Below are 15,224 nucleotides of genomic sequence, written 5' to 3' on the forward strand. Positions count from 1 at the left end.
TTTAGTCTTAGAAATCCACATGAATAGGATTCAGACAGCAAAAAAATGATTTGGAGTATTGGTTTTAACAGACACTGTGAATTATGAAATGATTCAAAATAAATATATTACTTCATCTCTTTCATTAGACTTTTGTAAAATGAGAAATGACTGGCCTGAGGAACACTTAAATCAAAAAGAAAGTGGTCGAAGGAGAAGCACCAAGTCCTCAGTGTCTGATCAACACAATGCTGCCAAAAAGAAACGATTAACTCCTACATCAGACAACAGCAATGGTGGCGACAAGCATTCCTTTTGTATAGGGTAGCTTATGTCTGTCAACTTTACTGTTTAAAATTTGGAAAATTAGGGGAGAAGTCTAGATTAGAAGGTATTTCTTGGAGAAACATATGATCTTAGTAGCATGTGCTGAAGGAGTAGTCTTTCACTTGAAAAGCTACTGAAGACTAATATTTCTATCCTGAGACACAACACTCCACTCACTTACTACCTTGGTGCTATAGGTACCAAGGTACGTCATGGTACAAATAGATTCCAGTTTGGAGATTCTTGGAAAATTTCCTCTCTCCTCACAAATTCCTATCTTTAGCTACTCCTGGTGGTTGGGAAGGGTATATATATATTTTTAACCTGTGTGGCAGTCTTTAACACTGTCCACCAACTTTTCCTCCCAGGGATATGGTGGTACAATGCATCTCCTCCTCCAACCTCTTAAGTTACAGTGGCCATGTGACTTTTTCTGGTCAATGGGATGTGGGCTGAAGTAACCGGTGTCCTTCTGACATATACACTACAAGCCAGTGTGCATTTACTAGATTCTCTTTTTCCATCCCCGCCCTCCAACTCCATGACTCCCATCGTGGCAAATGGAAATGACTCGGGCGGCAGCTGCTCCACCAGCTGGGCTCTGGATGGATGATGTTGAGAGTCATGGGCAGAGCACGTGGTGTGGGTGGAACATATAGAATGTACGGAGCATATTATCTTAAATCACTGAGATTTTGAGGTTGTCCCTACATCCTAAGCTAGGTTTACACTTGCCAATGTGAATTTATAGTTTGCTTACTATGTGCAAAGCACTGTGCTAAACTAAAAGGGATATAAATATTTCATTAAGAAACAAGTTGGGATGCCTGTCTGGCTCAGCTGGTAGAGCATGCAACTCTTGATCTTGGCATTGTGGGCTCGAGCCCCAAACTAGAGGCAGAGTTTACTTAAAAAATAAAAAATAAAAGAAAGAAACAAATTAATTTTCTGACTTTCCCTTTGCTTGGGGAGCCAAGCACTCTTGCTTGGTTTATAATCAGACAGAAATCAGACCAGCTTCTGCCATTTATACATTAGCATGAAAAAGTTTTAGAGCTAGAATTATTAGCAAACTGTAGAATTCCTTTTCTGAATTGTAGAGATAAAGTTCTTAGAGCAGATAAAACTTCTATGCTTTTGAAAACAATTATAAATACAGTATAGATTTTCATAAGTAGAGAAACATATATAGCAAACCTGAGTTAAGGAGTAGATGTGATTTTAGTAATTCATTCCAGGACAAAAAAGTCATTTCATTTGACTAAAATATATATTATTTATAATCAGCCACATATATTCCTAAATTTCTTTTAAAGTACAAATTAAACTTCTAATCATATATTCAATGAGAGACAGTTGGAACTCATTAACCACAGAAACTTAATAAGCAAAATTACTATAATCTAGTGTGACTTTGAAACTTTTTAAGTAAAAATATTGATTCAGTATATCATATTCCTTTCTTTTATAAAAATTTCAATAGTAAATGCTAAATAGTAAATTTAATACCTGAAGTACATGTAAGGATCAATTTAAACTTTTAAGAAATCATAGGGTCAAACACATTAGTACAAAATAACATAAGGAGACAATCAATATCATTTAGTAAATATGATTAAAATTGTTCTTTTTCAGGAAAGTAGCATACATGTACCATTAAATGGCTAAGAAAGTTTTAGCTGAATAGTTTCCTCAAACTAAGCAAATATACATTATATCATCCCTTTCCCATTTACCTTTTATAATTTCTTCTTAGATTTAAAATTTCACAAAATACTCCAACTTCAATTCTATTTAAAATGTCCGCTACAGGGGCGCCTGGTTGGCTCAGTCTGTTGAGCGGCGGACTCTTGATTTTGGCTCAGGTCATGATGATCTCAGGCCATAAAATCAGAGCCTGATGCTGTGTGTAGAGCCTGGTCAAAATTTTCTCTGTGTCTCTCCCTTTGCCCCTCCCTCCCTCAAAAAAAAAAAAAAAAAGAAAGAAAAGGTCCACTATAAATGACCAATAATATTTGGCAATTAATTAAATTTTGATATTGTCTCTAGCTCTCTGGTTTTCAAAACTTTCTCCTTTACAGAACCAGCATTTATAGAATAGATTAAAAAAAGTAAGGTGTTCTGCTGGGGTTAGTGGGGGGGTGGTTTGAGGTGGGGAGTGGGGGGTAGAGTTGTAAGGGGCTTACCCGGGGATTAAAGATTGTGCATATTTTTAGTCCCCTTGTTATATATACATTTTTTTTTTGTCTCCACACACTACCTCAGTCTTCCAGGCCATTTGCTCATTTGTGTTGTCAATGTACAGATTTTGCTTTAAAAGGCAGGAGACTTTTCTGCTGGGGTTTTAAAAAACAGAGGTCACAGAAAGCCTCATAAAGGTTTAGTCACAAACATTTACTAAATATTTTCCGGCTCAAGGCATACAGTGCTAAGCAAAGGGCTATAAAAACAGCAGAAATCTAATCCTTATTTTTGAGTTATACAAATTCTCCTGGGGAAAGGGGTGATGAAGAAGTAACAAGGTCATAAACAAAGCATGGTAATAGCCTATGCAGAGAATGCAGGGAAGGAAGTCCCTGGCCTCCCCGTGCAGGAGTGGAGCCAGCCTGAGCAGACAGTCAGGGAGGGCCTCACTGCAGGTGCTGTCTAGGTTGGGGTGGGGGGAGCAGGTGAAAGTCATTCTAGGGAGAGCAAATGTGGATATAAAAACCACACAGATGTGCTTGGAGAGTTTTAGGGGAAAAAAATTCACGTTGTTGTTAGAGAGGCAGGTGTGTGAGGCATAAGGAACAAAACCAAAAAGGTAAGCTGAGTCTGGGTTATTTGGCGTCCTTTGTAGGTCACATCAAAAAGACTCAATTTATAAAGGCCCAGGGACCAGTGGCGGTCGGCGAGAAGGGCAGTGTGGCATGATTATAAGACTGTTTGGGGTTAAGGTGCAGAACTGGCTGAAGGGCTAGAATGCCAGAGACATGGTCGGGTCATGTGGATAGCCATAAGCCAGTTTTCTGCCTTCTCATCCTATTACAGCAAAACAAAACTAACAAACCAAAACACCAACCTTTTTTCTTACAGGTCTATCCAAGTTTCCCACTTTGGGTTTATGAGAGTTAATCTGCTCACCAGAAACTCAAATCCACAGGGCAGGGATTTGAGGTGTTTTTAGTCTCAGGTATGTCTCAGGAGAACACTGTGCAGCACGTGGCCAGAATGCATCACTGCAGAGTGACTTCTCTCAGGTTGTGACTCCGTTTTACCTGCACAGCTGTCCAATCTCAGGGCCATGTCAGTGCGCTGCTCTGTGAGCGCAAGTGCACACGCACACACACACACACACACACACACACACACACGGGAGCTTTCCTGCCGATGGAGCCCCTCTAACCACCTCATCCAAAGTGGTTCTTTCCCAGACAATTATTCTTGGTAAGAATACTGATGCCTGGGTGGTTCAGTGAGTAAAGCTCCTGACTCTTGATTTTGGCTCAGGTCATGATCTCAGGGTCTTGAGACTGAGCCCCTGACTGGGCTCTGTGCTTAGCACGGAGTCTGCTTGAGATTCTTTCTCTACTTCTCTCTCTGCCCCCACCCCACAAAAAAGAGAATATTGATGAAAAGAACAGTGAAAAAGTTTTATAAATCTAGCCCTTTCTCATTTTACAATGCATTTAATGTTCTTAATTTTTACTTCTCTTTCATGTTTTCTTTTAATTATACAGATTCAGTTAACCACATGGTAATTTTTTCATAATATAGACATTTAAAATAATGTATTTCTTTAAGAAACACATTCCACAGAATTTAAAGGGATGCTTATACTTCAGTTGTTGGTTGAGTAGTCTATCTTAATATTATAGATTCACTCCTTGGTCCAGTTATTTAAGAGATTAGTTAAAAAATTTCAAGGAGTTTCACTATTTTAAATATGTGTATCATTTATGCCCAGTGTTATATTTTGATTATGGCATTATAAATAAATTTTATTAAAAATTTTCATTGTCTATAACAGATAATAAATATTGATCAAGGATTTGGTTACCTAATTTTTCTATTTCATTATGCCATTATTTCAAGCCTCCTTTTTAACTACATTGCTCAAATCTGTCATGTATTCATTTTATAGGCTTAATTTCTTTTAAAGATTTTATTTATTTATTTTAGAGAGACAGAGAAAGCATGAGCAGGGCGAGAGGCAGAAGGGGAGGGAGAGTATCTTAACAGCAGACTCCGCACTGGGGGGTTCAATCCCACAACCCTGCAATCCTGACCTGAGGCTGTCAAAAGTCCCATGCTTAATTGACTGAGCCACCCAGGCACCCCTAGGCTTACTATATTTTGCTTTTAGGGTACTATGATCATGTCTTTTAAATCTTTGTGTGTGTGTATTTGTAATTATGCTCTCTATTGATATCTTTTGTTTCTGGATTCCAATCAACTTTATTAGAGTCCATAATTAAAATACTTGTCAGAGAGGATGATAAATCTGACCCTGATTTTTATAGGCAGGATTTGGGGAGAAGAGTATTAATGCATTTCTGGTGGATCTGTTTTTGTTTTTTTCCCTGTCCATACAAGATAGTTCTACATTTTATGGAAAATTTAGTATGTATAAGGTGATATTATTTATGGGTAATTTTATGTTATCCAATTTTTAGTGTTCATTATAAAAAGGAAACCAAATTACTATTAATTTTCACCCCTTTTTTGCTCTGGCTGCTAGGAAACCCAAAGACAAATTTCTTCCCAAAGCCTACTTGTCTATACCAGATGTTTGTTAATCTTACCTGTGACTCTAATGTTCTCTGACTTTATCAGTCAGGGAAAGACAAATACTGTATGATTTTATTCATATGTAGAATTTGAGAAAACAAAACAAAACAAAAATGGAAAAGAGAGAAAGAGAGAGAGAGAGAGAGAGAGAAAGCAAGAAACAGACTCTTAATTATAGGGAACAAAGTGATGGTTACCAGAGGGGAGATGGGTGGGGGGAATGTGTGAAATAAATGATGGGGATGAGGGACTCCATCTAAACCCAGATGATATATGGAACTATTCAATTACTGTACTGTATACCTGAAACTAATATAACACTGTATGTTAACGAACTAGAATTAAAATAAAAACTTAAATTTAAAAAATATAGTCTGACTTTATTCTTTGTTTTCAACAGCTCTGTGCGTATTATGCACATTTCTGGTAAGTCACTTTAATTTCCTTGCAGAATAAGACAGGAGACAGACAGGTGGATGGTCTGGAAGATGACTTTATTGTTATGGATGGTGGCCGATGCAGTTTGAAAGGGAACCCCATTAATGCATCCTGATTTTCTAAAGGCTTTCTAAACACTTTTATAATTATTCATCACTAAATACTCTCTATAAAATTGACGGCTAGCCCCCTAAATAGCCCAAATATCTGAAACCTATTATGAGAAAACAGTAAATCTTTCCACCAATAAACTCACATTCTCCATCTTACTTCTCTCTTCTCCACTCCATAATCCTACCCCCTTCCTGTATGGTTTTTCCCTTGATATTCCTAAACTTGGTGGCATTAGCTACTTCTCTTTGCAGGAAGCTATTCAGCCATCTTTGGTACTTGTGTATGGAGCAATGGATTTCTTTTGGTGAATTTGGGGGAAAATACTCTTGCTCCCTTGAAATGAAAGATAACCTGGCAGAGTTACCTGATCTAATATAAGAATCCATTATGTGTATTTCCCCAGTGCTAGATCAATGTCTTGGCTACCTTTTTGCATTGAAAGCTAGTTCTTCAATTGTTTTAGCATCCAGTAGTTGGTGTCTTATTTTTCCAGTTCACCTATATAAAACATACTAGACAAATGTCTCCCCTGAGGAGTAAATACCTTAGTAGTTCCAAACGTTCTTTCTTAATTTATACAATAAAGTAGTTTTCTAAATCAGGAAAAGTGTTTTCAAGTATATTATTAAATTATCAGTTTCCATATGGCTTGTTTCCTCTGACATCCTTACTCACCGTAGTGATACTGTGTCTCTTTTTGGCTTCCAAACATTTATTCTTCTCACTCTTCTAATAAGGCCTCAGTCTCCTGTTCAGGAATACTGAACTCCTGTTCAAAGGATACTGAATTCAAACCCTATAGAAGACTTCTATCATGTCCTCTCTTTCTTTCCCCAAGATCCTTAAGGGGCCACATGTAAACCAAACTGCCAATTGATTTCTTTCTCCTGGGCCTTTGTGTCTTGACAAAGGTAGGAAAAAACAGGGCATGTTTATCAATTCTAGGATGCCCCAGAGTGATTATTGAGCTTACTTCTAACTTGTTTTTCAGCCCTCACTAGGAGGATGTGGCATTACCATATCCTATTAAATTAACTTTCTTCTGAATAAAGTCATTGGTTTCTACTGTAAAACAAATAATATGTGGTATATTCATACATGCTACTTTAAACATGTATCTTCTTCTCTTGTAATGTCTTGTTTTGAGTTTGCCAATTTTCAATTATCATTTTTGCTTAGGTTACTCTTATTCTACAGTGAGGTTTCTCAAAATTTGTTCTGGGAAACAGTATTTGTAACTCAGAATTAGCAAATTTTACATTAAGGAAAAAGGAGGAAGTTTATAGTTAAGGAAGCATGTTAAACAGAGGAATAAATAAAATTCAGTTAGTTTCTTTTTCTGTACATTGTGAATTTCTAGGACAGAACATAAGATGTAGCTTTTTCTGAATTTATTTTTAGTACATATATGGATATAGACTTATCCTGAAGTATCTAAAGAGACTGTATATGTGCTCTGTAGAACATATTTTGGGTAATGATATTCTACTGCTATTTACTGTCTCCAATGAGGACTTTAGTTTCCCTTGAGTTTGTAGTAGAGAAATACTACCTCTTTTACTTCTGTTTAATACTGATCATTCCTATTTAGTATTCATCTTATAACTATCCTGTTTGTAATTCTTGTGATTGTTTGCATTTCTTATATAGACTGAAAACCCGTGACCGACTATTTTTAATGGCACTACCAAATATTTTAAATGAGCTAGGGTGTTTTAAAATTTTTTGAATATGTCCCTACAGTCAAACTACTTATCAACAGGTATGTCATGTTACCATTGTAATTTTGGTAGGGTTTACAGTTCCATTGGCATTCTTGATTACTCCTGAGTGCTTCTAATTGTAGTTTCCCTGAAGAATGTAACACAAACCAATGGTATTCCTCTTCTCTTCTGTTTTTGCAATAATTCAATTTAAGAATTTTGAACTTATATCAATGTGGAGCTATCTAGTTCTGATGGTGACTTATATGATGTTCTCAAAATACTCCTGAGCCTAAGCAATTAAGAGAATGTCAAATTACAGTGACTTAGTAGCCCCTCTATCAGATAATCTAGGAAGATAAATTTGCCTAGACTGTCTTAGTAAATATCTTGATTTACATAAAAATGTATAGAATAGAATTTTATCAACAATCTGAGACCAAGTAATTCATAATTTGGCTATGTTGATGTTCTTTCTATTAATGAATGTTCAATTTTTTTTTTTTTTCCATTTGGATAGGGAGATAAACAGCTCAAGTACAGACTTGGGATAAAATAGCTTTTCTTGACCACATTCCTGATAGTCAACTTCCCTGAGTGCACTGGTCAGAAACTGTCAGTGATGAGGTAACTGAGAGGAAAAAGGACAAAATGATCAGAAAACAGACTAGTACTAACCACTTCTTACCCAGCAATCCCACTTAAGAGAATAAAATATTAATCTACTGATTATAGCTACCTCATCCAAAATACAGGAACTGGAAAAAACCCAACTACCCAACACTTAGGGACGGGTCATGCAAAAACTATGCTGAATAGATGAATCTTTATGAACTAAAAGTATATTCTAGAGAAACAGAAAATTAAGTGAGAATGGAAATACCTTAAGTAATATTTATAAATTACAATACAGAAAGTCTTGACGTAATAAAAACTATGCTTTGTATGGGGATAAGGACCAAAAATTACACTAAAAGAATAAATATTTTTAATGGAGGTGTTCTTTGTAGTACTTTGTTTGCTAAAGTTGGCTATATATGGAATAAAAAAGTACCTTTACAAAATGTGAGCCAAATGATTTTATCTATAGGCAAAATATCTGTGGGTATATTTATATAATTTATATAAAACCACAGATATCATGGGTTTATATGTAAACCCACAGATATCATGTTTAATTAGGATATTTTTTCACTTGTAATGGATATATATAAACTTAAGACACCATTACAAGTGAAAAAATATCTTAACTAAACATGATGCATATTTAAAAGAAATGTTACTTGTTTTTCTTTGTATGCTCAATTATCCTATCTGAGCCCAGATATAGAAGAATGCAGTTCTTATTTTCTCCAAATCATCTCACCTCCATATAAATGTTGAAGAAAATTAAAACCAAGTTCATCCTAAGTATGTCAAAAAGAGTGAGAATACCAGGCACTGGATACTCAAAGACAAATATTCTAAGAGCAGAAAGTTGCTAACTAAAATAACATTAATTTTCAATATCACTTTGTAAAAATATGGATTCCCTGGCTCAAGGCTTGGAACATCCTAAACCAAACTGAACAAATGAAGTGATGTGGGCCTGGAGAAAGGGAAGAAGAGGAAAAATGTGCCAGAACGTCTCATTACTCTGGCTGACAAGGTGACAGAATCCATAATGAAGAAAAGAACTTAACACTTAAATAGGACCGATATGGGTGAATATAGAGTCATTTATATACTTTGAAAATATCTATGGTAGAATAAAATCTAAGGACTGAGAGAACATTCAGGTTGTGCAGGCTGTTTTGTTATGGCTAGGAAAGTACCCGGGAGACAGGAACAAAGTAAAGCAGCTTTTCTCATTAAACATTTATTGCTCTGCTTAAATCGGTTTTGAAGGAGCATTGAAATACATGAAATACTACACTAGGTAAGACCCACTCTTCCCCCGGCCAGAACGCTGAGGCTCACACAAATCTGATTGACATTCAATTGAAATATGTGACTATTTTTCCTTGACGTCAGCTTTTAATACTCTCAACATTAAAGGTGAAGTCCTTTCCAACAATCTTAGTGGACACTTAGGATATTCATAAAGTTGTCCAAAACCTTTCAAGAAAATAGCATCTGTGCTCTTTATAAGCATGATACAAAAATCCTTTCTTAATCTATCAATAAAAGGAAGCTAAATTAAAAATTCCTGCTTTCTTCTGAGCAGACAATTAATTAAGCCTCATTCTAGGAAGAGCTCGAAAGCACATTACACAGGGACACTGGCCTACAGGACTTCTCACTAGAAGGCTGAGTACCTCACTTACCCCCTCACTGTAATTTTCAGATCTCGCTTGTCAACCTACTCCACCTTTAAAAAGGTTTTTATTAAGCTAAGCTTAAAATAATTTTTAAAGAAAAAGAACTCATCCACAAGCCTGCCACTGCACTAAACCTCTTTGTGTACAGGCATATCTAATTTATAGTTATAATCACATCACACCTAACAGAACGGACCCAGGGTTTTTAAAGGGTACCAGGTGGTGGGTATTATAGAGGGCACGGATTGCATGGAGCACTGAATGTGGTGCAAAAATAATGAATATTGCTATGCTGAAAATAAATAAAAAATAAATTAAAAAAAAAAAGGCATTGCTTACCATATCCTCAGAACACGTTGTGCCCAACTTGCCCAGTGTACTCATTAAATAAGTATATATTACACTAAATTCAGTGTATGCTAGAGACACATTGAAATATGAGAACAGATACCACAAAAAACAAATTTTCCCACTAAAATAAAATTTTACAGTTTCATCTTACCTCTTCTCCAGACAGATAGTAGGCTGAGAGTAGCCCACCAACAAAGCGTATATTTACTTCAAAAACAGAGACTTCAGCATTCTGTGGAAACAAAATAAAGGAGGTTCATACATAAATGATGGTACACAATTGAGAAAAATACCATCATGATAAAGTAGACCAAATATTTAAATTTTGCTCACTCTTATATGCTTGCCTGGAGCAATTTATATACAAGAGAAAAAGTTCTGTCTTTTAACAGTGTCAAAATATATGTAAATAGATGAAATAATTTTGACTTTTAAAATAACAATTATAAAATATTTATAAAATTATTTCCTCCCTCTGTTCAACAACAAGATATACTACTTAGTATTCTCTATTTGTGCAGATGCCACAGGCCAGGATATTTTATTTTCCTATTCTGTGTTGTCCTTTTATTTTATTCATTTGCCTGCTTTTTCTTCCTGAAAGGCCATTCAGACTCTGTACTTTGGCTGGTCGTTGAACATGATTCTAGCATTCTTCTCACATCATGATAAAGCAGCACAGCTAGAATGCAAATAGAATTTGAAGTTGGAGGGACCTGGGTTCCAGGTGCTGGTTCCCAAATTCCTGCCTGTGGCTGAGGATGGTCATGTTTCTTTTTTTTTTAAGATTTTTATTTATTTATTTGATAGACAGAGACCACAAGTAGGCAGAGAGGCAGGCAGAGAGAGAGGAAGGGAAGCAGGCTCCCTGCTGAGCAGGGAGCCTGACGTGGGGCTCAATCCCAGGACCCTGGGATCATGACCCGAGCCGAAGGCAGAGGCTTTAACCCACTGAGCAACCCAGGAGCCCCTGGTTACATTTCTGAGCAAATTTCTGAGCAGAAATTTCATCTGCATAAATGAGTTTGATTTTATTATTCACAGTGTGTCAGATCATGCACTAATCTCTTTACATGGACTATGTCCTTTAATCTTCACACCAACCCTGTGAAATAATTACTAGTCTCATGTTCATTATACAAATGGGGAAACTGAGACAGCAATTACTGTAACATCAGACAACTAACAAGTGGTTGAGTCAGAATTTGACAGGAGTACTCTGATTCCTGACCCATGGCTCCACTAACCTGACTCCTTAATCACCTCACATTGTAATGCACCATGTCTCTACTAATGGTCATATAACTGTGGCATATAATCAGCAACTACTACAAATACTTGTATTATTTTATAATACTTGACATGCTGTTACTAAAAAATTTAACACAGCTAATCTATCAAAGGTGTAAGATACACTTCAATCCACAGTTAGCTTCCTTTCCTGTTGACTGGACTACTGAGTAGTTGTTCACTTTTGTGTAAGGTCAAACCATTCACTGATAATCACAGGGGTTTACAGAAAACTATACTATATGGAGTCAATATCTGACAGATGAGATTAGTTTTTTTTTTTTTAAATAAAGATTTTATTTATTTATTTGACAGACAGAGATCATAAGCAGGCAGAGAGAAAGGTGGGGTGGGGGATAGCAGGCTCCCCGCTGAGCAGAGAGCCTGATGGGGGGCTCGATCCCAGGACCCTGAGATCATGACCTGAGCCTAAGGCAGAGGCTTAACCCACTGAGCCACCCACGTGCCCCACAGATGAGCTTAGTTAAAATCATCCAAGATATTATTCCCTTTAACAAATACTTATGAAGCAACTACCATGTTCCAGGCACTGTCATAGGCTCGAGGGTCATGGTAATGAAGACTGACAGGGTCCCCAAACTCATGGAAGTTTACTTTAGTGGGAAGAAGCAATAGTGGAAAAGAAAAATGGACAAATATTTTCATTTAATTTCCACATGCTCTCTCTAAAAAGTTATAAGGATCTAAAAATTAAAGGTAGGTAATTGCTTAGATTAAGTTTTTCCAAAAAATTTCCTGCAAAAGGAAGACTATGAAAACAACTCAGGATGCAGAATTACAGGGTACCTAGGAGGCTCAGTCTGTTAAGTGGCTAACTCTTTGTTTTGGCTCAGGCCATGATCTCAGGGTCCTGGGATCAAGCCACCTCAAGCTGTGAGGATTCCCTCCCTCTCCCTCTGCCTCTCATCCCTCTCTCTCTCTCAAATAAATAAACAGATCTTAAAAAAAAAGAAAAGGAAAGAGAATTACTGGGTCAGAGTTAAAAGAATCATAATGTAAGACTCTTTGGTGAATTTGTTTAGCAGTACTTCATAATTTGCAACATGTACCTGATATAATTTGACTACAAACACTCTATAAGCTGTAATTTATCAATGAATGTATCGTTCTGAATGAACATTGTATAAATATTGGTAAAAGCTTTTATATCCCGCAAGATTACTGATACGGAAAAAGGAAGGGAATTCATTAAATTATTTTAGTTCACACAGCTGTATTTCTTATGTCTAAAGGCAACAATGTCTTATAATAAAATCTAATGAATTTAAACCCTCAAATTATATCACTCTCTATTTTTACTTGTGTTTTTCAGTTTGTTTTCTTTGTTTTAAAGATTTTATTTATTTATTTGAGAGAGAGAGAATGAGAGCACAAGCAGGGAGAGTAGCAGATGGAGAGGTAGAAACAGGGTTCCTGCCGAGCAGGGAGCCCGATGTAGGGCTCACTTCCAGGACCCTGGGATCATGACCTGAGCTGAAAGCAGCTGCTCAAATGACTGAGCCACCCAGGCACCCCTGTTTTTCAGTTTTCAAACCTGAGAACAGTCCTCCACATTTTTTCCTACTAAAGCCCATTAAAGTAATTTTATATTCTGGTTCTGGCTATGGGTTTACCAGAGATGCATTCTCTTCTTCCTATGAAAATTTTGGATAATCAGGACTTTTATATAGATGGCTGATAAAAATTACTGTAAGATAGAAGACTGAGACATGTCAAATACTATCGTAAATATATCTTCAGCTAGACATCAGTCACATATTGGATACAGTTATTCAACCAGTGACTGATCCAGCAATGTATTCTAGAGCCTAAATTCTGTTTATCTTGCTCTGTAAAATATCGAGAAATGACCTTGCAAAGTACCATGCTCAAGGTCAGTTGCTTTGCCTTTTGAATTTCATGGATCTAACAGTCTGGTGAAACTGTCCAAGAAGCAAATCTGGCTTGTTAGTGAATCCATGCAGCTTTCCAGTGATTTCTGTGTCCTTGCCTTTAAAAGGCTTTTCAGGAATGTCATATTACCATTAGTAGTACTCAAGAATCATCATATTTTTCTCCTTTTGAAAACTGGAATGATGTTAGAATTCCCATTATTTTACTTCTTTTCATCAAAGTTAAAAATTTTTAATATTTTTTACTGTTATGTTAGTCACCATACAGTACATCATTAGTTTTTGATGTAGTGTTCCATGGTTTATTGTTTGTAATAACACCCAGTTCTCCATGCAGTCCATGCCCTCCTTAAAACCCACCACCAGGCTCACCCATTTCCCACCCCCTCTCTTCTAAAACCCTTAGTTTAGGGGCACCTGGGTGGCTCAGTGGGTTAAAGCCTCTGCCTTTGGCTCAGATCATGGTCCCAGAGTCCTGGGATCGAGCCCCGCATTCGGGCTCTCTCTCAGAGGGGAGACTGCTTCTCCCTCTCTCTCTGCTTGCCTCTCTGCCTACTTGTGATCTCCGTCAAATAAATAAATAAAAATCTTAAAAAAAAAAAAACTTAAAAAAAAAACAAACAAACAACCCTCAGTTTGGGGGCACCTGAGTGGCTCAGTGGGTTAAGCCTCTGCCTTTGGCTCAGGTCCTGATCCCAGGGTCCTGTGATCGAGCCTTACATGGGGCTCTCTGCTCAGCGGGGAGCCTGCTTCCCCCCCACCCCTCTGCCTACTTGTGATCTCTCTCTCTCTGTCAAATAAATAAATAAATAAAATCTTTAAAATAAAATAAAATAAAATAAACCCCTCAGTTTGTTTCCCAGAGTCCATAGTCTCTTATGGTTCATCTTCCACTCCACAATTTCCGCCTCTTCATTTTTCCCTTCCTTCTAATGTCCTCCAATGCTATTCCTTATGTTCCACAAATAAGTGAAACCATATATTAACGGACTTTCTCTGCTTGACTTATGTCACTTAGCATTGTCAAAGGTAAATCTAAATTATTTTGAAAGCTTAATTTGAGAGATCTTTCTATATTCTTGGTTGTATTATGTTATAGGTCAGAAGGCAGATTTAGACACTTTTGGTCACTCTTTATAGATCCTTAGATGAAAAGGACTAAGAAAATAAAAATTATCCCACCACAGCAAATTGGTTTTCTATATTGGAAACAGCAAACCATAAAAACAGTCCCTAGAGTCAGAAAGACCTGGAACGGAGGGCTGCTTTTGGAACTAGCTGAGTGTGAGATCCCAGGCAAGTCACTTATTCTCTTTGAGCCTCTCTTTTCTCATTTGTAAAAAGGGGCGAGGCATTCTTTACAAGGCACTATGAGTCCATGAATAAAAAACACTGCACATGGCATGTGGCAGAAAATGCTCAGTGGAGAGCTGCTGCCATTACCCACTACACAGTAACTCAGCCTCAATAAACTAAGGTCTAGCTTAGCTTATTTCCACAGGGCTTACTGGAAAATCAGAAACTCCAGAATCCTAATATTCTAAATTCTAGAATGCAAAATGACACATCTGCTTTCACCCTCAGGGGAATCCTATTTCTCGATGGCTAAAAATCCTCTTTTGAAATATAGTACCCCAACCAAACTTCCTTTTGGGTTTGATCTACTTTATAGGCTATCTGGATTTTCAAAAGGGAATTTCTACAATCGGGTTTTAGGTTATTTTTACACATTTATGATTATGATTTCCATTAAAATAATCTTGTTATATCTAAAGTGAATATATTCATCCCATCAATATTCATGCAGTGTCTTCTAAGATGTTTTGGAACTTCTGCAGTGACTTAGCCTAAAGACAGAGAGGGGTTAGGGCAGGGAGAGGACAGTATGTCAAGAAGGAGAGCCCCAAACAGCCTATAACATGAAAATCTTCTGTGATTTTTTCTAACAGTTAATGAGAATTTTGCAGACTCCTTAACCTTGTGTTTATTTTAAAATAAAATTTCCTTCCTTAAATCTGTAAGTCAGGTTACATTGCAAG

General features: G+C 36.8%; 1 protein-coding gene across 1 annotated transcript in view; it reads right to left on the minus strand.

The window, feature by feature from the left end:
* Positions 1–15,224, minus strand: part of MAN1A1 (mannosidase alpha class 1A member 1) — a 166,509-nt gene that overhangs the window by 96,908 nt on the left and 54,377 nt on the right. The window contains exon 4 of the mRNA XM_059400633.1: positions 10,134–10,214. Coding sequence (XP_059256616.1) covers positions 10,134–10,214 — 81 coding nt within the window. The remainder of the gene's footprint in view (positions 1–10,133; positions 10,215–15,224) is intronic.

This window comes from Mustela nigripes, chromosome 5 (assembly GCF_022355385.1).
Source record: "Mustela nigripes isolate SB6536 chromosome 5, MUSNIG.SB6536, whole genome shotgun sequence".
In the NCBI taxonomy this organism is placed as follows: Eukaryota; Metazoa; Chordata; class Mammalia; order Carnivora; family Mustelidae; genus Mustela; species Mustela nigripes.